General features: G+C 41.5%; 1 protein-coding gene and 1 long non-coding RNA gene across 2 annotated transcripts in view; both read right to left on the bottom strand.

The window, feature by feature from the left end:
* Nucleotides 1–23,581, bottom strand: part of LOC309353850 — a 166,163-nt gene that overhangs the window by 51,770 nt on the left and 90,812 nt on the right. The window lies entirely within an intron of this gene.
* Nucleotides 22–23,581, bottom strand: part of MACC1 (MET transcriptional regulator MACC1) — a 28,554-nt gene continuing 4,994 nt past the window's right edge. The window contains exons 2-5 of the mRNA XM_081883199.1: nucleotides 17,065–17,172; nucleotides 14,769–16,819; nucleotides 8,068–8,256; nucleotides 22–1,836 (exon numbers count right to left, since the gene is read on the bottom strand). Of these exons, the coding sequence (XP_081739325.1) occupies nucleotides 1,624–1,836; nucleotides 8,068–8,256; nucleotides 14,769–16,819; nucleotides 17,065–17,164 (2,553 nt within the window). The 5' untranslated portion in view covers nucleotides 17,165–17,172 and the 3' untranslated portion in view covers nucleotides 22–1,623. The remainder of the gene's footprint in view (nucleotides 1,837–8,067; nucleotides 8,257–14,768; nucleotides 16,820–17,064; nucleotides 17,173–23,581) is intronic.

The following is a 23,581-nucleotide window of genomic DNA, read 5'->3' as shown; positions in this document are numbered from 1 at the left end:
TACTCTTACTACAGTGAAACAAAAAGTGGAACAGGTTTTTTATCAAAGAACACACAAACCAAAAATAATGGCAAATACATTTGGTCCCTAATGCCCTGCTGTGTACCTCTTGAATTAAAAAAACAAAAAACAGAAGAGGTAGTGGCTAACAGGGCAGTCAGTGATTCAACAGCTGCCATTGACCCTTGTAAGCTAGGACTGCCCAACTTAAGAGTCCACACAAATAAAACACAGCAGGTAAAAAATATATGAATAAATTGTATCTGTACATTAAACTTTTGACACATGCAATGGTGCAAAAATAATATCTATCTCTGGACGTACCTGGGTGTATGCAGACAACTTTTTTTTTTAATCATTAAAAACAGTTTCATTTGTCATCATGATGTAAAGGGTATCAAGCAGAGCCTGATAGTCAGAAGTGGATGTTGGAACCACCATGTTATGGATATAAGTTCGGAAACTATGACAGCAACAGAGCCTATTGCTTTGTGGTTCCTATGCCAGTGGGCAGTTTCCGTAACAATTATGCACCGACTGTACGTTTCATTTGCCCTGAGGAGTGGAGAACTGAGCAGAGAACTGACCCTAAGAATATGTCACCACTGTCACAGAATGTCAATTCTAGATCTGCTTTAGAGCCGAGTAATAAGGCAAGGTCACAGCAAGATGGAGGTGGGGCTACCATTACCTGGGGATGAGAGATAAGGCTGGTGCGCTGGGGGAAATTAATAGCACAAGACATCCAGAAAGGGGACAGACCACTTTTTCATGAAGAAACATGGGTCAATAATACAGATACCTGGCAGAGAGACCTTCAGACAGTCCTTTTCCACTGGAATCCAAACACCCAATGAATACAGTAGTATCTCTGGTTGCAGACAGGGTCCGTTCCGGAGCTCTGGTTGGACCTCGAGGTTTCCATAACCAGAGGGACTGCTTCTGCGCATGCGCGCGAGTAGTGGCAGACTGCTTCTGCGCATGCACACAGTGTGGTAGAGCGCTTCTGCACATGCACGTGTGGCGAAACACTTCCGGGTTTGCCACTTTCACAACCCAAAGTTTGCGTTACTCAAGGGTAACGTAAGCTGAGGTGCTACTGTAGTAAAGTAATCGAGGATATATTTACTTTCTACATGTGAGGAAACAGCTTTCCCAATTACCTCAGAGCAACCATGTATTCACAGGAGTGAACAAAGTTTCCCTAACTGGTTCTCTCAGGAATGACAATAGCAGACATATGGAACAATTTCTAGGTAAAACGCTTTGAATAAGTAATATAACTGCTGCCCCAATCAAATTCCTCCCGTGCTAAACTACCCCCCAAATGTGCAGCCCACTGCAAGGCTGTTCAGATTCTGACTGCTGTACATGAACACCTTTCGAGACATGTTGTTGTAGGGACATGGGTATGAAGGAAAGCAAGGGAAAACTGGTCCTGCTTGAAAAATAAATGACTTGATTTTTTCATTTAAAAAAGCTTAAGCCCATAAAAGCCAGAAGCAATAGGCATAATTTTCACAGGCAGAGGAGCTAAACGGTTCTTGATGCAAATGCTCTCATTTAACTGCTTTGTGTTTCAGGAAGATAATTTCCACGGCGCCTTTCTAAATTAGATGACTTCTAGTCTTCATCCATCTTAGAGAAAGCACTTGCCTGGAGAACCTCCATGCAGTTGACTAGAATCAGAGCTCCGGTTAATTCTCGCCACTGTTTGGTCACAGGATTCTTCATTTTGTCCAGTGCAGACTGCAGGTCTTGCAACATATCTCTGTAACTGTCTCCATAGTGAGCTCCCCAGGTGTACAGGAAATCATACGCCGGTTTCCACATCATCTGAAGTTGAAAACATACCGGGGATCAATTATTATCATTTACATCTTGTTGCCTGGCACTTAAAAATATATCATGGAGGCGCCCAACAAACCTCCCTGGGGAGAACATTCCACAAAAAGCAAAGTGGTTTCCTATATTTTTAAATACAGATTCATGGTAAAATACATAACCCTTTAAAATCCATAGGTAGGAACAATAACATTAAAGTCACAAGCTTAAAACAGTAATAACTTAGACATACCCCAGTTAACTATTCTCATTCGTACCCCATACTTATTATCATATTACTATAACTCTAAACATACAGTCAGCTCTAAACAAACATGTCCTCATATCATTAAGTAGGTAACTTTTTTTAAAAAAAAAGTATCTCCACCCCCCAGCATGTTGAAAGGAATTAATGGATTCATTTTTACCAGTCATTAAATCCCTAGTGAAATCGTCAGCCCCAAGACAATTCTTTCTTCCTCTTTTTACAAGGACCGTTTGGGTCTGAGGGGCATTTGGAAAGCAGCGGAATATCTGGAGATAACATTTATGGTTGGTTGGATTTTTGTTCTAAGTTGAGATCCCCTCCAAAAGATTCTGCTGATGAACCTAGTCCCTATTCTCCACTCTCTTGTTATCATTTTGCATTTACACATCACAAAATGAGTTGCTTCTTCTCTCTGGTAGCCTTTTGCCTCAGATTAGGAGCCTTATGGTTAGGAGGCCATTTTATCCTTGCTTCTGTCTTGAAAAACCTTTTGTGTGAACTTCATATATTATGAAGTTATTAAATTTGTGGTCTGTTTGTTTGTTTTTTAGGCTCCTCTTTTATAATTTAGGCTGCTTGCCATTATATTTTAAGTCGATTAATGTAAAGGCAGTGTTATAAATTCAGATATATAAACTAGGCACCATACGGCTCCTTAAACCAAGGTTACAATCACCAAAACAGAATTCCTAGTTGCCATTTGGAGGCTGGACAGCTCGCAAGTTGTATTTTGCAGTACAACTTTCTGGGTCCTGAAATTTGTTCACATCATGCAGATGAAATATCAAGGATGGAATTCTACAGGCTGTGCTGTTAGTGTGTGAAAACAGTCAAGATCCAAGGATCCCCAGGCATGCACCTCCAAGTGGTGGAGAAATCAGGCGCCTAGGCATCTTCACTTGGTCACAAGTTGCTGATAGCCAGGTGCAGAATACGTCTGGCACCAGACAAATTTTGAATGCTGTGTAAAGCATTTACCGTATTTTTTTTTACCGTATGCATTCACTCCATAAGATGCACACACATTTCCCCTTACTTTTTAGGAGGGGAAAGGTGAGTCTTATAGAGCAAAAAATACGGCATATTTGATCTGGTGTGGGGTTTTTGTCTCGTTAACTGTTCTGCTTTTTTTTAAAAAAATTGTAAGCTGTCTTGAACATTTTAATGGAAAAAGAGGGATAAAAATGCTTTAAATTAAATTGTACTCAATAATGAAATTAATGAAATGGAATCGATCATGAAATCCCCCTGAGTTGGACCTGGATCGCTGAGCAGCTAATTTTCTAAACTCCAAATATGGTAATTGATCAATGAATGTTAACATTTTACTCAAGCAGCTCAAATTCTAGTGCAGTTTCCCAAAGTAGGTCATCACTCCTTGTGGAAAATTTAAAAGAAGCTGAACTGGAAAGGAGAGCGATAATAAGGTCCCAAGTTCAACCAGAAGTATCTCTAGATAAGATCTCATCAAGGAAGAACTTGGGAGGCAGAGTGACATTACTGGGCTAAAAAGATCAACATTCTGACTCATGCAAATGAGTACTTTAAATTTCTCAACATGTATCTCACATAAAGTACAGGAACCAGCTGAGGGGGCCTGCAACTACTTTTTAGCAACACTAAAAACATATGGACATCACAAGCTCTGGCAACCCAGAAATTATCTTTGATAATAGGGAAGAACAATTTTAGGAATTAGCAGTTATTCATAATGAGCACTGGGTCACTGCGGCCTTGCATAGACAAAACTTTTAGGAATTCCTAGTGGAAATTAATTTTATTCCCATTTTTGTAGATGTCTACTGGAAGGTGCAACAGCAAAGTTTTAAAAAAACAGCACAGAAGATAACAAAAAGGCAAACAGAAAGCTGCATTATTCTTGGAGGGGGCCATTTATGTTTAAAAATTTCAAACATAAACACTGGCAAATCAGAACAGCAGAAAATAATGGATAATTATGGAAGTAATTTTTTAAAATTATGCTCCATCAGAAACTTCTGTTTTAAAAACATACTACCTTTAAAGTAAATCTGAAAACCACAGATGGAGAGCAAGTTTAGCACCAACAGTAAAGAAGCCAGAACACCAGTCTCGCTGTCAAGCTCTCAAAATGCAGACAGATACTGTAAAAATAACCTTGAACCTGCAGCTTTGCGATCAAATGTTCTCAATTAAGCTTGATTTGCAAATTAAAGAGAGACAAAGGGGACTTCCTAGATCTGCAAACTCAGCCTGAAAGTCAAGAATTTGAGACAGGGTGGAGTGCAATTCATTCTTACCACTGTTTTACTTAACAGCAATTAGGAGATGCAGAATGGCAAGAAGTCGTGTAATAGGAGTGTCCGCTCATATAGATTGACTGAATAAGCAAGTGCTATTTTTACAGTCTCAGAATGCTTGTGAGCTAGTGATCACAGCTAGCGGTGTTTGGAAAACCTGAATGAAGAACCTGAATTTGTATTTTCTGCTTACTACATGAACGATGCTCAAAGACCAGATTTGCTTGCAGGAGAGACCTGTCCACAAGAAACTCCTGCTGTCCCAGTGCTGTCTGCTAAGCTTATGGGGCTTACCAGGGCAAGGGGGCAATTTGCCCAGCTATGCCTCAAACCTGGCCAGTGTTATGTACTGCTATGCAGCACAGTAGTAGCCAGCACTGTGCCCTCAGGTGGACTACAGGTCCCATCAGCACTAACCATGATACCTGCTAGCTGGGGATGATGGGAGATGGAGTCCAACAGCAACAGGAGGGAACCAGGTTGGCTACTCCAGGTGTAACCGGCAAGCGTGAACTGTAAAGACATTGGGGTGTTGGAAGACACAGTTGTGGTAAACTCCCTCAGTAAAGATAGGGAACGTGACAGAGTTTGGGGTGCTTTAAAACAACCTGTTGAGGTCTGAGATTCTCTGTATGTGGTAGCAACTGCTAATATCCAGGAGCAAGGACTTTTAATAATGTGAAAGGAAAACCTGTGACCACTTCTCCCTCACCCAGAGGATCAAAGGAAGGATGAGCCATGTTGGAAACAAAACTGGAATTTAATTTAAACACACAATGAGGGTTTAAGCTTGATGGTTAAGCTGATAAGCCAAAAACCTTTTACAGAAGTAATTAAGAACTTTATTTAAAATTGGACTTTAAACCAGTTTCTAATTAAGCTGATTCCTCCCAGAATGGCTTTTTGTTCTCCAACCTAAACCAAGAAAACACTTTCAGGCCCATTTTAGAATTTTATCCTTCCCCTCAGGGAAATAATCGGGGCTGCCATGCCTAGCAAACCGTGCCAATGCCCAGCTAATCTCTAGCCATGACCAAGCCAAGCCCAAGTGGACCGTTTAACTGTGCACTCCCTCCTGATTGGTGGACACTCCACCCAGCCCTGATTGGCTGCAGAAGAAGCCCCAGCTGGGTGGAATCATCATCTGCTGTGAAGCAGATTTAGGTTGTGAACTGCCCTGAGAGCTACAGATGAAGGGGGGTGAGTATACAAATTTAATTCATTCATTAATAGTAATATAAAAATGAATTACTGTATCTAGTAATATAAAACAGCACTCTGTTCACTTTCAAGATTCCCTGAAACTGGTATTCAGGGCTATATGGCCTCCATCAGTGGAGCTAAAAGATAGTATTCATGGAGGATGAGACTCTTTTAAAGCACTGTGTGCTGGATTATCATACTATGTATGTTTTGAAATCAATGCACATTAAACTATTATTGTAATAATGTGCATTTTATTTAATTTTTTTGCAGCACTGCGAGCCGCTTTGGATACATTTATGTGGGAAAGCAGCCTAAAGGTGAAACTAATACAAAAATTAAAAAACATCAGAGTGAGTATCTCGTCTACAAAGTGGGATCTGCCACACAAGGCTGCTGTAAGAATTGAGTAAGGAAAGAAGTGCTATTACAGAACCTGACCCTCCTTTGGGAAAGACCAAGCTATAAATAAACACAGGAAAAATGAAAACACTGTGCACAGAGTTATCAAATTCCTGCACGCTGCATGCTGACAGACAAAGAGGCAGCTATTTGGTTGTTGTGAATATTTCATTTAACTTCTCACTTGACAGCTTAATATCACTGTGGCAGCTGATATGAGATTTCTAAGGCTGCTCGTGATGAATGATTCCAAATAAAAACATAACCATAAGAAAAAGAGAGAGGAGGATAGGACCACTGCAAAATCAAGTACCTTTCCCCCCTTTTTGACAAACAGTACTTTATGCAAGATTTCACCAAGATTATCTTTGCCTATAGGATTTATTATTTTGTCTTATTTAAGTGCAAGTGCAAGTCACATATCAGAAAACTACATGAAAAATATGGTGACTCAAAGAATAAGCCAAGGTGGCTGACAATCAAAATTAAATACAAGCCAAAAGAAATAGATTCAAAAAACAGGTGAATAATATTCTGACCGCTTCTCTATTATGGGAACTGGTGGGTTGTAGTGGGTATGCTGAGCAACATACAGACAAAAATTTGAAAGGCAAAGTATACTGAAATGCTCAAAGTTTTGCATTGCTTCCTGTTTGGATTATTCACTGCATTATACAGTGGTACCTCGGGTTAAGAACTTTATTCGTTCTGGAGGTTCATTCTTAACCTGAAACTGTTCTTAACCTGAGGTACCACTTTAGCTAATGGGGCCTCCCGCTGCTGCCGCACCACCGCCACGTGATTTCTGTTCTCATCCTGAAGCAAAGTTCTTAACCTGAGGTACTATTTCTGGGTTAGCGGAGTCTGTAACCTGAAGCACCTGTAACCCGAAGTACCACTGTACGTTCATGTGACTTGCTAGTTTAGCTGTCATTGTCCTCCAACAATATCTACACATTTTCATCCCAACATTTGATTGGGATACCAAGCCAAAATCATCTGCTGATAAAGGCCAATGTTAATGGAAATTTTTATATAGCTTCATTGACAGATGTGGAACAATCCAAAACACGCTTACTCAGAACTCAGCAGAACTCAGCGTACCTTATCCTAAATAAAATATGCACAGGGCTGCAGGCTTAGGTACTTTGCAGTGAAGAATGAATCTTTACACTTACACCCTCAGGATGTCTCCATTTAAATTATCTAGAGAAGCCATTTAAATGTTTAATTCAATATTTGGTCTCCATCAACTTGATGAGCCTTGTCTCTTTGGGTGGGCTTTGAGAAATGGCTTTGAGCAATTTTCTGTCATGCTATTATAACACAGACAAGAATTATTAGAGTTGAAAGTTTGGACACATAACAGTAAGACAGAGAGAGAGAGAAAGAGAGAGAGGATGATGTTTAGGACTGAAGAGAGACAGTTTCAAGAGTGTATAGACCAATTCTGTTTTCACCATGTTTGACAAGTATTATATCATTTAAGAAATAATAATAGTAATAATAATTTATTATTTATACCCTGCTCATCCAGATGGGTTTCCCCAACATAATATTATAATATTATTATAAAGTATTATAATATTAATATTAAAAGACGATAAAACATCAAACATTAGAAACTTCCCTGAGCAGGGCTGCCTTTAGATGTCTTCTAAAGGTTGTATGGTTACTTATCACCTTGACATCTGATGGGAGGGCGTTCCACAGGGTGGGCGCCACTACTAAGAAGGCCTTCTGCCTGGTTCCCTGTAACTTCACTTCTCGCAGTGAGGGAACCACTAGAAGGTCCTCAGAGCTGGATCTCAGTATCCGAGCTGAATGATGGGGGTGGAGACGCTCCTTCAGGTATACAGGACCGAGGCCATTTAGGGCTTTAAAGGTCAGCACCAACATTTTGAATTGTGCTCAGAAAACCTATGCAACCTGTTTGACTAGAAGCAATGGTGGGACAAAAGGAATGTGTACACATACATCCCATGGCAAGCAATGCCATTTTATTTCAGTTATAAAAACAATGGTCTGTATTCAGCCTAAAAAGCTCGGGTGGCAAAAGAGCACAGTGAAAGAAAGTGAGAGAAGTTTCACCTCTGGAGGGACATCTCCATTTGTGCCCCGGTGGGGAGTTTCATAAGCTTCGATTTGTTGCTTTGTGAGTCGTGCTAATTTTTCTGCCAGCTCTCTCCAGCCTTTCCCAAGCTTCACAGCAGACGTAAAAATGACTGTGTCTTGCGTGATGCGTGCAAGTAATCCTTGGCAATCCAGCTTCAGCAGGGCCTGCAACCACAAGTTTGATGATTATGTTCTCAAGCAACCATGAATAACAATTAATTATAGCCAGCTTGTGCAACTATTTGAAGCAATACGGAAACGAGCACTTAAACCTATGCTAAGTATTCCACTAGTGTTCCAGAAGTGACTTTTTTACATGTGGAGAAAGATCACATAAAATGTGGAAACGATTAGGTAAGGAATCATCATGAAAACTGAATGAAATGCTATTTGAATGCACTCTTAAGTCCATTGATTTCAACAGGTCCTCCTTTACAGTATGTTTTTACTTAGTCACATACATATATTTATTTAAATACTTATAAGCCACACTCCTGTAGAAATTATAAGAAGGCAAGGTGTAAGATTAAAAACACAATACGCCAAAATAGCCAAAGCGAAAAGAACATATCGTTAAAAATTAGTTGGTTAAAAAAAAAAAGATTCTGAAGACCTGATTGAACAGTTTTTAAAAGACGTTTGAAAGAAAGCAGGGGTGACTCCTGTCAAACAAAGATCATGGGGCAAGGAGTTCCACAGAGCAGGGTCTGCAGAAGTCTTGGTCCCTGGTAAAGGCCCGTTAAATCTAAGGGGCGGGGGCACAAAATGTGCCCCATCTGAAGGCTTCAGTGATCAAGCAGAGTATAAAAAATCTGGTGGTCTTCAAGGTACTTTTGGCTCCAAGTTGAGTAGGGCTTTATGAATCTTGCGTCTGGCAGCAAAACAATAGATACACTGGAATAATTGTTACCAATTTTACTAACCCCTGGTGAATCTGTATCAATTCTCTTTCCCTAGAACAATTAGCCTAGGAGCCAGATTTAAAAGGAAATCTGAACTAATTACGGTAGTTTTTCCAGATTTATCCCTATACTGCCAAAAATGGCATACTGTTCCCAGAAAGAAGAGTATGGTTTTATATAAATGTCAGTCTTAGGACCACATAATCAATAATAGAGTTTACTCATTATTCCTAATTACAGATATTTAGGACAGTCCTGCCTATAGTCATTAGCCAGGGGAAAGAGCGGCTGAAATTACTGAAAGTTCTATCCTGAGCAATTACTTTAGAACTAGGCTGCAGCAGGATAAAATCTGCTTAGGAAAAGAAATGTATATGGGTATTGTGACTCATTTGTATAATCATTTTTTACAGAAGAAAAGCCAGGAACTGATGACTTCTTGCTCTCAGCTCTTTTTACTTGATCATCCTTTTAAAATGCTCAGGTTTATGTAAATGCAATCGGTTTGCTCTGCTGGCCCAAAACTGAACAAAACAAATGGCATTCCGTCTGAGACAAGAAAATATCTCTTCTGTTTTGCCCTTAAAATGTTGTTTTATTTACAATATTTATATAGAGTTTTACCTTGGAAGTCAAATGGAATCCGTTCCGGTAGTCTGTTTGACTTCCAAAATGTTTGAAAACCAAAGTGAGGCGTCTGATTGGCTGCAGGAAGCTCCTGCAGCCAATCGAAAGCCCCATCGGACGTTCGGCTTCCAACAATAGTTCACAAACCGGAACACTCACTTCCAGGTTTGCAGCATTCGGGAACCAAAATATTCGAGAACTAAGTTGTTCGAAAACCAAGGTATGACTGTACTACCATTAAAAAGAAAATCACAGCAGCTTACAACTAACCAATTATGCAAGGTTTAAGTAGGAATCTCTGGCTCTCCAGAGGTTGTTGAAACTCCCATTTCCTCAGTTGGTTAGAGCGTTGTGCTGATAACGCCAAGGTTGCAGGTTCGATCCCAGAATGGGACAGCTGCATATCCCACACCAAGATGGAAACTTGATCCTCTAATGTGGTTATTTCAGGAAGAAACACAGAAACACTGGACTCATAGAGGCTGCTCCATTTTAACATTGCTTTCCTCACAAGGAGGCCACCCAAAAAGTGTTTCTGCATAGGTTGAATGTGGACACTGCAAATACTGACCATAACAGATCATATGCTGGCCTGATCCTATGCAGCATATCCACACCATCTCCATCCTATGTACAGTGATACCTCGGGTTAAGTACTTAATTCGTTCCGGAGGTCCGTTCTTAACCTGAAACTGTTCTCTTTTTTTTTATAAAATATTTATTGGGGTTTTTTATAAAAGAAATACAAAGATAATAAACAGCATTGCTTTGTTTTAACAAAGTTTCATAACTTCTTTGGACTTCCTCACGTCTCCCGCTCCCACTTACATCGTTAATAAATTTTTCCAAGCAAATTATCATATTATTTGCAATTTTGTAACCACTCATTTAAATATAATGTAACAATTCTCCAACAAATTTTTGTTTCTTTTAATCTCACTTATCATCGAATTCCGATCCAGTTTAGTGATGGCCAATTATTTATAACCAAGCATCCTTCTTAACATTCCACTAAATCACAATATTTTTGTAGATAAATCTTAAATTTCTTCCAATCTTCTTCAATCCTTTCTTCTCCCAGGTCTCGAATTCTGCCAGTTACCTGAAACTGTTCTTAACCTGAAGCACCACTTTAGCTAATGGGGCCTTCTGCTGCCGCCCCACCGCCAGAGCACGATTTCTGTTCTCATCCTGAAGCAAAGTTCTTAACCTGGGGTACTATTTCTGGGATAGCAGAGTCTGTAACCTGAAGCGTCTGTAACCTGAAGCATCTGTAACCCAAGGTACCACTGTACAATCATATGCATCAATTATATTCTCAGGCCTTTAAGATGCTGCAGCTCTTTGGCAGAAAGCTGCCATTGTAAAAAAGAAAACAAAAAGGTACTTAAGTTTTACCGAGAACTACAGCTGTATAATGAGCCTGGAAATGTAGCCTGGGGGAAGAAGCTGGAAGCAAGAGACATAACTTTTACCCGCAAGTCCATATTTAAAATTGCAGCTGCAGAGAACTAGTGAGAAGTCCTTAAGCGGTAGTATATATATCTTGACAATGACAAAACCCATGACTTCCAGTGCTTGCTATTTTTAAGCTAAAGGGCTTCTGTTATTTTGGGCAACTTGCTAATGAGCAACATGTCATCACAGATTTGAAAGGCTTATGTCCAAAACCAGCATTTCCCAACCTGGTGCCTTCTAGATGCTTTGGACCACAATGTCTATTATTATTATTATTATTATTATTATTATTATTATTATTATTATTATTATTATTATTACATCTCCTTTTTCCTTGACAGGGACTCTAGGTGGCTTACAGGTAAAATAAGAACAGCCAAAAACAAGGGGGTGGGAGACACACAATAATGAAATACTGTAATCACTGACCATGCTGGAGCTATGCTTCTTTTCTGAACCATGTAACAATGGTTCAGCATTGACTGACAGTACAGTCCTGGGCCCCATTCAAGGTCATGTTGATAACTTACAGTGCTCTGAATGACTTGGGTCCCTGTAGGGGCACCTGTCCCATTATCCACCAGCATGTTATTTAAGATCTACCGGGAAGGCCCTCCTTGGGATCCCACCACAGGATATATTGCAGTGATCTAAGGAAAGGGCCTTCTCAGTTGTGGCACCTCATCTGTGGAACTCCCTCCTGCTAAAGTTAGGTTTGGATCCCTATTTGTTGAATTGCAGTGTGAAGACTGCAGACCCATGTGTCAGAGTGTTTCTGTCTGACTTGCTGTGGTTTTTTGTTTTCAAGGTTTTTTTTTAAGGGTGCGTGTTGACAGTGTTTTGTTTTGTTATGACTTCGATAGCGAGCCACCGTGAAAGGACCTTAGTGTGTGAAGCTCAAGATGGGGAGAGCGTATATTTAAATGAGGGCATGTCTCACTCATCCTCTCTCTGCTGAGGCCCAGCCCAATGTATCTTTAGCTAGCCTAGGACCTAAGGAAGGGGCATTCTGGGGGCGGGATCAGAGCTGGGTCCTAAGCCTATTTGCTTGGTCACATGATGTGGTAACCCAGTGTAGGTTGCGCTGTGGTCTAAACCACTGAGCCTCTTGGGCTTGCCCAAGTTCGAATCCCTGCAATGGAGTGAGTTCCCGTTGCTCTGTCCCAGCTCCTGCCAACGTAGCAATTCGAAAGCATGCCAGTGCAAGTAGATAAATAGGTACTGCTGCAGCGGGAAGGTAAACAATGTTTCCGTGTGCTCTGGTTTCTGTCACGGTGTTCCGTTGTGCCAGAAGTGGTTTAGTCATGCTGGCCACATGAACCAGAAAGCTGTCTGTGTACAAACACCGGCTCCCTTGGCCTGAAAGCGAGATGAGCACCACAACCCCATAGTCACCTTTGACTGGACTTAACCATCCAGGGGTCCTTTACCTTTACCCTTAAGCCAGCAAAAAGGATGGGAAATCCTTTTCTAAAGGTTTCCTTTCCCTCTGTCAGGCTCAGCCAGCAGTAACCCTGCTCTTGAACAGAGTTTTCGATCTAGCTTGCTTTATGCCAGCTTCTTGCATACTATGTATACCAATTTAATAAGCAAACAAATAAACAAAAAAGGATTGCTCCCTTAGTCAACAGAGAAAGAATAGTCCCTCTAGCTATTACAATTTTCAAGTACAAGAAAGTACCATAAAGCCATTGCAACACTGCCAGGCAAACATTTTAAGTACACTTCCTTGCAAACCAAAGTGCTACAGTAACAGTATTCTTGTTTCTCTACCAATAAATACATTATCTGAATGCAATTATCAGGCTGATACTGAAAATTTAAGGAGAAATCTTCATTATGGAGGAAGATTGCTTGCAGCTACAATTGCGCAATGAGAAAAGACAGGGGAAACCCAGATGCAGTGGTACCTCGGGTTAAGTACTTAATTTGTTCTGGAGGTCCGTTCTTAACCTGAAACTGTTCTTAACCTGAGACACCACTTTAGCTAATGGGGCCTTCCACTGGCGCTGGTTCACATCCTGAAGCAAAGTTCTTAACCCGAGGTACTATTTCTGGGTTAGTGGAGTCTGTAACCTGAAGCGTATTTAACCTGAAGCGTCTGTAACCCGAGGTACCACTGTAAGGGGAGACACCTTCAAAACAACTTTCAGGGGGGACAGCACTTTGCATTCAGGCTTCCTCGTGCAGCTGGACTACCAGCTATGCTGGTTGGGGTGAAGAGGAGCTTGAGCCCAACAATGTCTAGAGAGCACCAGGTTGGGAAATGCTGCTCTACATTGAGCAAAGTGCTGAGGTGCAGGAAGAACTTCAGTTCCAGCTAGAAAGCATTCGCAATGCCAGTGCTGCTGAGAGGTGAGATCGCAGGATGAAGGGCTCTGGCTCATTACAAAGGGGCAAGGTGTCTCACCCATCAGCTGATCATCAGGTCACACAGCTATTTTTAAGATCCCCCAAATAATTCCACCTAGGATTCTGAAGGGTTATGGCAGGAATTCTACCATAGGGATAAAGGAAGAGTTGTCTGGCATTTATGTTTTCCAGAGATGGGAGGTGGACTGCACCAGAGGTAGCCAACATCATGTTTTCCATTATTGCATTTATATCAAGGAGTTCGAGGTAGCATACATGGCTCCATGTTATTCTCACAACAACCATGTGAGACAGGCTGAAAGTTGGTGATTGGTCCAAGGTCACCCAGTGAGCTTAATGAGTGAGTGGAGATTTGAACCCCTGTTTCCTAGATCCTATTCCAACACCCTAATTCAGGCATAGTCAAACTCGGCCCTCCAGTTGTTCTGGGACTACAACTCCCATCATCCCTAGCTAACAGGACCAATGGTCAGGGATGATGGGAACTGTAGTCTCAAAACATCTGGAGGGCCGAGTTTGCCTATGCCTGCCCTAACGTCTACACCATGCTGGGTTCCCCAGTGTACTGGACTCAAACTCTCATCAGCCCCAGCCAGACAACATGGCCAATGGTCAGGGATGATGGGAGTTACAGTCTAACAACAACTGAAGTACACTCTGTTGGCTCCCACACTTCCAGGGTTTCATAAGGAACTAGGCAGGCTCTTATAAGTTGATAAAAAAAATAGAGCCCAGTGATCAACAGTGTTTTTGCCCCACAGCTTCTATATAATTTCAACATTAAGTGAACATTTTCACAACCAGCTTTTTTCAGACATCTTGGTCAGGATCCAAAAGGCCTATAAAGGAGCATGTGAGAGAACTACGTACAGAGCCAAGAACGTTAACCATTTCCACTGCAGCTGCAGCTCGCACAGCTAACAAAGCCATTTTTTCCGACTAAAATAGCTTTGCTGAATCACGGTCTTGTCACCTGCCTACAGGCCTTGAGGTGGAGAAGGATAACCATAATCCCAACAAATTAGCTAAAACAATTATTGCTCATTTGGGCCTCACATAAACAAAGGCCACATCCCCACCATGCATTTAAAGCACTTTAAAGAGTCATGGCTTCCCCCAAAGAGTTATGGGAACTATCGTTTGTTAAGGGTGGTGAGAGTTGCTAGGAGACCCCCATTTTCCTCACAGAACTACAATTTCCAGAGTGATTTAACTGTCAATCCTCCCTCCCAGGGAACTCTGGGAAATGTACAGTAGCTCTGTGAGAATAGGGGGTCAAATGTTTGGTGTGAATGTGGCCTAACAAGCAGTACTTACAACAGACAGCTCGTACAGGAAACGCCTTGTATTTCTGTTATCGTGGCAGACTTCCTTGAGCTTCTTCACAACGTACGCTACTTTTTCTGATTCTTTGTCAGCTTGTACATCACTGAAAGCATCCAAAGACATGTTCGAAAATCCAAGGGCATCAGCTAAAGCTTTCCAGTCATTCATTTTCTCTGATACCGTGGATAAGATTGTTGCGTAGATATAAGTCAGCTTTCTAAAAGGTAAAGCGATTTGCTCAAGAAGGCTTTTGGTTGTGATTGTGCTATCATCAATATCCATAACTTGGTCTTTGGCTATCACTTTGACATTTTTGCAGTGTACGAGGCCAACTTTTCTTCTAAGAACGCCCACGTACCATTCTTTTATTTTAGCCTGTCCGATGGCTTTCACCTTATCTTCGCCAAGAAGCGCTATTGTGTCGCCTTTAAAATATTCCAGCAAATAGTCAATTTTATTTTGACGCAACACTGTCTTCAAAGCTACACCATAGCTGGCAACGTGTAAAGCTTTGTCCTGAAAAACTGGATATTTAATTGTTGGGGTCGACAGCAGTGGGGCAGAGATGACCGCCTTGCGCCTTTCTAATCGGTTTGGCTTGTTGAACACCCCAGTTAATGGCTTTGGAGCTGGCTCAGGGGTTGTGATGTAAAACTGGCACACCACGTTGTTGCTTGGGACTTTCACCTGGACGCGGAAGACAAATAGATGTATTTTCCTTCTGTTGATTATAGAAAATGGGAAGTGTTGGTGAATCACTTCTCCGCCCCCTTTCAGTATCCCTTCTTTAATTTCTTTCCTCTGATCCTCTTCCTTCACTTCAAAATCAGGGTCACAAGAGGCCACAAAAACGTTGAGATCTTGTGGCTTCTCAAGTGCAAATGTATGCTTTCCCCAGAGCTGGAAAACCACCGGGGGCATGCTCTTTCCACCCTTTTTAATGTCACATACTGTAAGTTTCTCTGGAACATAGTTGTGGCCAAACAGGGCAAATACAACTGTGAAAGAAGGGTGGATATGTTTGGGTCCATAAATCCCAACCGAGAGCTTTCTGTGTATATACTCCCAAGCACTTGCAGGTGAATTAACTGTATTGGTTTGGGCTACAGCCACAATGTACATCAAGTGACTTAGGTCCGTCAGCTTAACTTGGACAGTATCTTTATAGATGTAACAGTTGTTTATTCTTTCAAACGGACCCTCTTTGGTGAAACCACATAGACATACAATTTCAGTCATAACCTGACTGAAAGGGTCCTTCTTCACCTCGGCTGCAATTTTCATTTCGAGCAAAATGGCTTCTGTGGTATTGAGGTTACTTAATGTCAGTTCAATCAGTGGGCTTACAGTGGTGGAAAACTCATGGTTGAGCGATGGTGGGGAGTCAAGGATTGCCTGCAAGCCAACCTCTTGGAATTCTCCAAAGGCTACGTGGCCTTCGGGGAAATGAACCGCAATCTCCGAGTCAGGAAGCTGCACTGAGCCGCCTTCATGACTCACTTTGCAAGCTATATGGGTTTCTACAGATTGGGTTTGGGCCCATCCCGGACTCTGGTTTATTGCATTCAAATCCAGGCAAGATCGGGCCAGCTGCCTTTGATTCAACCACGCTGTCTTATAGGCTTCACGATCATTCTGAAGAGGTTCACTGTTTGGAGGCAGGATATGGTTGGACGGTGCTGTGCTAGGGAGTTCAAATGTCTTTGTCCCTACAATATCCAAAAGATCTGAAACACTCCGAGATTTTGCCGATCTCCTGGAAGATTTGCGAAGAAAAAGATAATCAAGATTCAATTCGTCTCCAGATGAAGCAGTAGAGTCTCTGTTATTTAGATCTCTAAAAAATAAATAGGGGTCTTCTTTTAAGATAGATATGCGCTTGTCACTTTTTTCTCTGTTGTTTGACTGAGCTACGTCGTCTAAAAAAGGATTGGATGCTGACAGTACATTCCAAAAAGGATTGGTCTTAAACGCTCCAGGGACACGTTGCTTAAATTCTTCAGACCAATGGGACTTCAGCTCCAGTTCATTTTCTCTGTCATCTGTTAAAAAGAAGAAAATGAAGTTAAGTATAGCGACTTTATATTTATAGTCTTCTACCTAATATTCTGCATTTGTCAAGATACTTCAGTTTCCCTTACATTAACTAAAAATACCACCCTAAGACCTCCGGGTAGAGGACACTATATAAATTCAATAAATAAAATAAAATAAGCCATGCATTTATCAAGCAAATGTAGATTCCAATCAGAACTCTGCTTAAGAAGGTAGGATGCTAGCAACATACCTGTCCAATCATTTCTTGCAGGGCTGCCGTCATCCAAGTCAACCAGACATCTCTCTGACTTACTCCATGAAATCTCCTTTATATGACAGGATGCAGACATCTTCCTTCCTAACAGATTTAAGACAGACTGCTTTACTAACCAATAAATGTTTTAGAACCACGAGGCATAAATCGTAATCAAAGTCCAGAAAGAAATGGCTTAGGAATTCCTCACATTAACTTCACAATGGGGAGGCATGAATAGTTGCCTATTTGAGTTTAGGCTCACTTACCTGGGAGGAAGCCCCATTGAATTCAACAGGACTTACACCTGAGCAGACATGGTTAAGACTGCAAGTCATATTGTATGGGCTGCTTATCCCTGCACAGTCTTTCAAAGCAATTTCTTCTCCATGCACAGAGGGAGGAATTACAATAACAGAATCAGATTTCGCTCCCCTTCCCTGTGCCAGATTTCTCACTTGCTGAATGTCTGCACAGGGCCTGTGCTTATAAAGTCCCATAGGTACGTGCAGGGCCATCTTCAGCATATGCAACGCCAGGGTGCAAAGATCCTCCCAGCGCCCCCAAATATAGTTAATTTCATGTGCACGGCGCCGTTGAGAATGACAAGCGCCATTGCTGGTGCGGCACATCTTTGGTAAATGAGCGCACAAAGTCAAAAGTCCTTTAGTGAAACAGTAGGTATACATTTCGGTAATACCTAGGTAATTATGTATTTTGTTTTTCTAGCTTGATCAAAATTGTTTATTATTTCATAACAAGTTGATAGTTAAGAGCTTAGGCGGCTTCAGCGGCAAGTGCCTTGCGCCCCCCCCAAATTCGGCGCCTGGGTGCCCCACACCCCTTGCACCCCTGAGTAAAGACGACCCTGGGTACGTGTTCTTGTTGTCACATAGAAAGAAGAAGGGACCTGATTTGCCAATTCAGTTTTAGCATCCAAAGTAAATATTGCGTGCAAAGCATAAGTAGGCAAACTATAGCCCAGGGGCCGGATCTGGCCCAACTGCAGGCAGTCCGGGAATCAGTGTGTTTTTACATGAGTAGAATGTGTCCTTTTATTTAAAATGCATCTCTGGGTTATTTGTGGGGCCTGCCTGGTGTTTTTACATGAGTAGAATGTGTACTTTTATTTAAAATGCATCTCTGGGTTATTTGTGGGGCATAGAAATTCGTTCATGTGTGTGTTTTTTCAAAATATAGTCTGCCCCCCCCCAAGGTCTGAGGGACAGTGGACCGGCCCCCTGCTGAAAAAGTTTGCTGACCCCTGAGAGAGAGTATAATGGCAGCCCAGTTATAATGATTCTCTCGGATATTGCCTGCTTGCAAAATTTACGGAAACAAACACAGAATGCTATTCCCCCAAAAGAATTGATTTTTGATTTTTCAATACATCTTTGTCTGGAAATGTAAACACTAGACTAGGCAAATAATTCCAGCCTCTTAAGAGTGATAATCTTATAAAGGGGCACTCAAAGATTCCAAAACACTGAGACAGCCTTATCATTTAAGTTCTCCAGAACTTAACACAGAACTTCATATCCATGCCAGAAAAGGTGTGTATTTTATAACACAGCCAAGAAGGGTGGCACAAGGGCATTTTGTTTAATCCGAATGCAGGTCAGTAAGCAGGGGGAGAAATGCACTCTTTGTTTTATCTGACAAATTTTGCAACATACACTGTACAATGTAATCTTTCTTAGGTTTGTGTTTAAAACATACAATCATAGATGAAACTAGTTCCACATACTGGCATTTCAGTATTTTTTATTATTATTATTATTTCAGGGATTTATATATACTATCTGCCCTGCATAATATGTATACCAGGATAGTTTGCACTAAAACACAGCAAAACAATTAAAAATGCACTAAAAGTGCCCAAAAAACACTACCAGTGGCATAGCGTGGGTTGTCAGCACCCGGGGCAAGGCAAGTAATTTGCGCCCCCTAACCCGTGGATTTGCACACCCTAACCCTAACCCCCAGATGTTGCGCCCGGTGCGGCCGGCCCCGCTGCACCCCCCACGCTACGCCACTGAACACTACCAGTATTTTAGATATATGTAAAAAGTGGTTTAAAAGCCAGGGAACATTTTAAAAAAAGGTATTACAGATTAAACAATATAAGCAACAGGAATATGCTTTTTGGGTTTCTACAGTTGAGAAGGGACTCTGCCTACCTGTATGCAGTAACTGTGTTAGATACGTTGCCAACTACAGCATCCCAATATATTGAAACATGTCTTACGACTTGGAAACACCAGCTTCCATTTGAACTGGGAGTATGCACCAACTACATAATTTACCTCAGGATTTGATTTAGTGCTTTGGAAAAAAGATCAATTCACCTCACATCCATTTGAAGGTTGCCTGATTCAGCTCAGGTTCGAAACCCAGTTTGGCAGAACAAGACATTTATGACCCCCCATTTACTATTATGGAGAAATAAAAAATGGCTACATTTCCCCCCTTTTTGATAGAATTTGATGAAAATGGCTGGAATTGTTTGTTTGTTTGTTACATTACATAACACCTAAGAAATTCCAGAAGAACAGTGCAATGGTTTGTTGCTGTTGTTGCTGGGCCCCTTAAAAATGCAATTGCTGTCTTTTAGATAATACTGTAATCAATAACTCTCTTCTTTTTTGGCTGAATTGGACAAAACTTTCATAAACGGCAGCCCCCTCTGAGGGAAGGAACAAAGCCAAATTTCTGAAGGACACCAGCAGTAGTTTCTTCTGCAAGAACAGCCTTTGCCAGTTTTGGATTTATTTACTTATTTATTTTAACCCCTCTATTGTTTTGTGAAGCAATTTAGGTGAAAATTGCATATATTAGAGAGACACCACTAGGTATCATGTATTACAGGTAGATTACCCTCAGGGTCCCTTCCAACTCCACAATTCTATGATTCTATGTAAAAAACCTGCAAAAATTCCGAAGTATTTAGATGCAGGGATTTTTTTGTGCTAGACATTTTAAAAGTTGACCGGGGAATTAAAAGGGATTGGCTTCCTTCCCTGTGGTTTTGTAGGTGATGGCTTTAGTATGGAAATGGCATATGTCGTAGAAGTGCCTCTTAAGAAAACAACCTGCATAATTTCTGTAAAATAGAAAAAGAAGCAGGCAGTCACTGTGAATGTGGGAGGGGAGAAAAAGAGTTTGCAATTAGCAAACCCAACTCACAGCAACTCAGACAGTGTACACATTACTGGCTTAAAACACAATCTGGCTTATAACACAAAATGGTTTTCCCCAATTTTTTCTGGGCCTTGGTTTTCCCTACTCAGCTGTTTACTTCTATAAATGGCATTTGAAGGAAGTAATGTTGAGGGCAGGGACGCGGGTGGCGCTGTGGGTAAAACCTCAGCGCCTAGGACTTGCCGATTGCATGGTCGGTGGTTCGAATCCCCTCAGCGGGGTGCGCTCCTGTTGTTCAGTCCCAGCGCCTGCCAACCTAGCAGTTCGAAAGCACAATTAAGTGCAAGTAGATAAATAGGGACCGCTTACCAGCAGGAAGGTAAACGGCGTTCCGTGTGCTGCGCTGGCTCGCCAGATGCAGCTTGTCACGTGCCCACATGACCCAGAAGTGTCTCCGGACAGCGCTGGCTCCCGGCCTATAGAGTGAGATGAGCGCACAACACTAGAGTCTGTGAAGACTGGCCCGTATGGGCACGGGTACCTTTACCTTTTACCTTAATGTTGAGATCAGGGGGAAAGAAAGTCAAGAGCTTGAAGGGGGGTGCCCCCATATTTCTCTGTGGCACAACTGTTTTCTCCTCGTTTCTTTTAGTGTGAGAAAGCAGCCAGTTATTAGCAAGTCTATTTACAGGAGACTGAGCTACATGCTCTATAAAAGTAATAAATGCCAATTTAAACTGCTTGTGGCAGACCCAAAAAAAGAGAGCTTTTTACACTATTTAAGCACTTGAGAGCATCCTTAGGGCATTTCTTGGGAAACTAGCTAGCATGACATTTAAAGAGTTTACCTCAGAAAGCTGGGCACATTGCTCAGCTTGTTTTCTGGTTCCTTGGTGAACTTTTAAAATACACAGCAATTTTAAATGCTCTATTTCAGTATCTGGGTTTTTAATATATATATCTTTGAATCACCTTTATGTTTTACTCATGTGTTTCTAATATTATACTGCTTGACATCCAATAAACATATTGACCTAATAAACAAAACTCTTGAAAGGATTGACAGGGAAAAAATGGGCATCAATAGTTTCAGGGACGCATTACCCAAAGAGAGGATTTAAGCATTGAACTTTTCAGTTTGACGGGTACTACTGGGCTGACAAGTCTGCTAAAAAACACAAGGGAAAGAAAAAAGTCTCTTAGTGAAATATATTTCAGCTCTAACGAGTGAAGCCAGACTTTGCCACCACAGCAGCAAAATCCTCCAGTGCATTACAAAATACCATATTTTTTGCTCTATAAGACTCACTTTTTCCCTCCTAAAAAGTAAGGGGAAATGTGTGTGCATCTTATGGAGCGAATGCAGGCTGCCCAGCTATCACAGAAGCCAGAACAGCAAGAGGGATTGCTGCTTTCACTGCACAGCGATCCCTCTTGCTGTTCTGGCTTCTGAAATTCAGAATATTTTTTTTCTTGTTTTCCTCCTCCAAAAACTAGGTGCGTCTTGTGGTCTGGTGCATCTTATAGAATGAAAAATACGGTAATCTTTGTTTTCCCCAGCAATAGAAGACAATGCAGCCTGAGGTATTGCTACAGATAGTTCTGACTAAGGTGTCCAGACCATGGGAGGCAGATACATGCATCTGTTTTTCAACACTAAATTTATCTGGTGATTGACTTTTCCGTTCTTAGCTGTTCTGCTTTAGGAGCCTAGATAGCCGTTAGGCTTGTTCTAATTTCTCCAGGTAGCAAATTCCCTTCGAGTTCCTGTATCAGGATTTGTGATTTTGCCCAAAGCAGAAATGGATGGAGGTTGATTGGACAAGAGCAAGCATCGACCACAAAGTGCATAAAACTACAGGATACCAAGAAACAAAACTCAGTCCACCCCAATAATTCCTGATGACATGGCAAGAGAAGCCAACATCACTTTTAAAAACCATAAGATCTACTAGAAATGTACAAGATTGAGTAGAACACTGCAAATGTTGCACTTGGTAGCTAATGATATTATTTTGCGTCTCTGCCAATATGTTCCTAATAAAGACATTGCTTAAGTAAGCATTTACAACTGACAAGTTAGCATTTACGCTGACGGATTCAAAGCTGGCACACTAAATGCAGCCTTAAAATATAGGAGCCTTGCAGCAAAGAGACAGCCCAGCCCTGACTTCCAAAGAGGCTCCTGGTCTAGACATATGGCCTGCTGAGGTATCAAGTTGCATACAGGTGGAGGTGTGCCGTGTTAAAACCCTAAAATACTGCAAACAAAATAAAATGAAGAAAAGTTCTACTCCAGTTGCACTCTCTACAATGCTAGCACTGGATTTGCATGAATTTCTTTGTATGTGCTTTTCCCATCCTTGGGTCCCCCATACGTTGTTGGACTACATCTGGGGACTGGAGGTTGGGAAAGGCTGATAATGCAATTCCACACCTCCAGTTCATCTGTTCTATCATCTCGGGATTTTTCTTCCTCATTCTGTTGCATGTGTTGAGGCCAGCTGACCTCCTCCCTACCCTCTATTTATTAACAGCTTAGAATAGCTCAGATGAAGGGAGGCAGGTGAAAGTAAGAGCTGGAGAAGAAGAGGATTTGGTCCTTACTCCTCATCTTCCTTCTTGTGTCCCCAACTCAGAGATGTGAACCCTTGGGCCCTTACAGATGCTGCTGGGACTCCAACACCCATCATCCCTGACTGTTGGCCATGCTTGCGAAGGCTAATGAGAGTTGAGAGTCCAGCAACACCTGGAGGGTCATAGGTTCCCTATCCCTGCCCTAAGCAGATCCATAAATGTAGGCCACTTTTTTCCACTTGTGGAATTGGGGATGACTGGAGGGGGGGCATATGGCGAGTTCCTCCTCCACCATCTTCTAGGGATGTCAACTATATCAGCTGGCAGGACTCCTTTCAATAAAAAATATGAACATTATGGTCTTTCCTGGGATGGAGATACAATGAAGAGTTATACCTGTTTAATTTTCACCTGCCACAAACAAACATACCACAAAAAGATATATGGCAACCCCACTTTCTGAATAGTCCTGCCTCACTCTCCACCCATCTTCTTGACTCTCTTCCTCCCCAGTGACGTGGACCTTCTTGAAAATTTTCTGACTAGAAAATTTCCTAGGCCAAGTGGGCTAATTTGCACTGGAATATTTTTTTATGCCGTAGGGAGGGATCTAACTTGGCATGCTTATTTTACTTGCTTTTAATGAACAAAGCTAACAACTCTGAAACTGCCAAGCTTGCCTAACACTGTATTTGCAATCGGCACCCATTCATTGTTAATGACGAACTTATGAAATAAAAAAGTACCCGTGGAAAAATACAGCACTGGCAAAATTTTCGTGGGAAATTCTGTCCCA

The sequence above is a fragment of the Podarcis melisellensis genome, assembly GCF_964234715.1.
Source record: "Podarcis melisellensis genome assembly, chromosome: 12".
Lineage (NCBI taxonomy): Eukaryota > Metazoa > Chordata > Lepidosauria > Squamata > Lacertidae > Podarcis > Podarcis melisellensis.
This window is presented reverse-complemented; position numbering and strand designations above follow the sequence as displayed.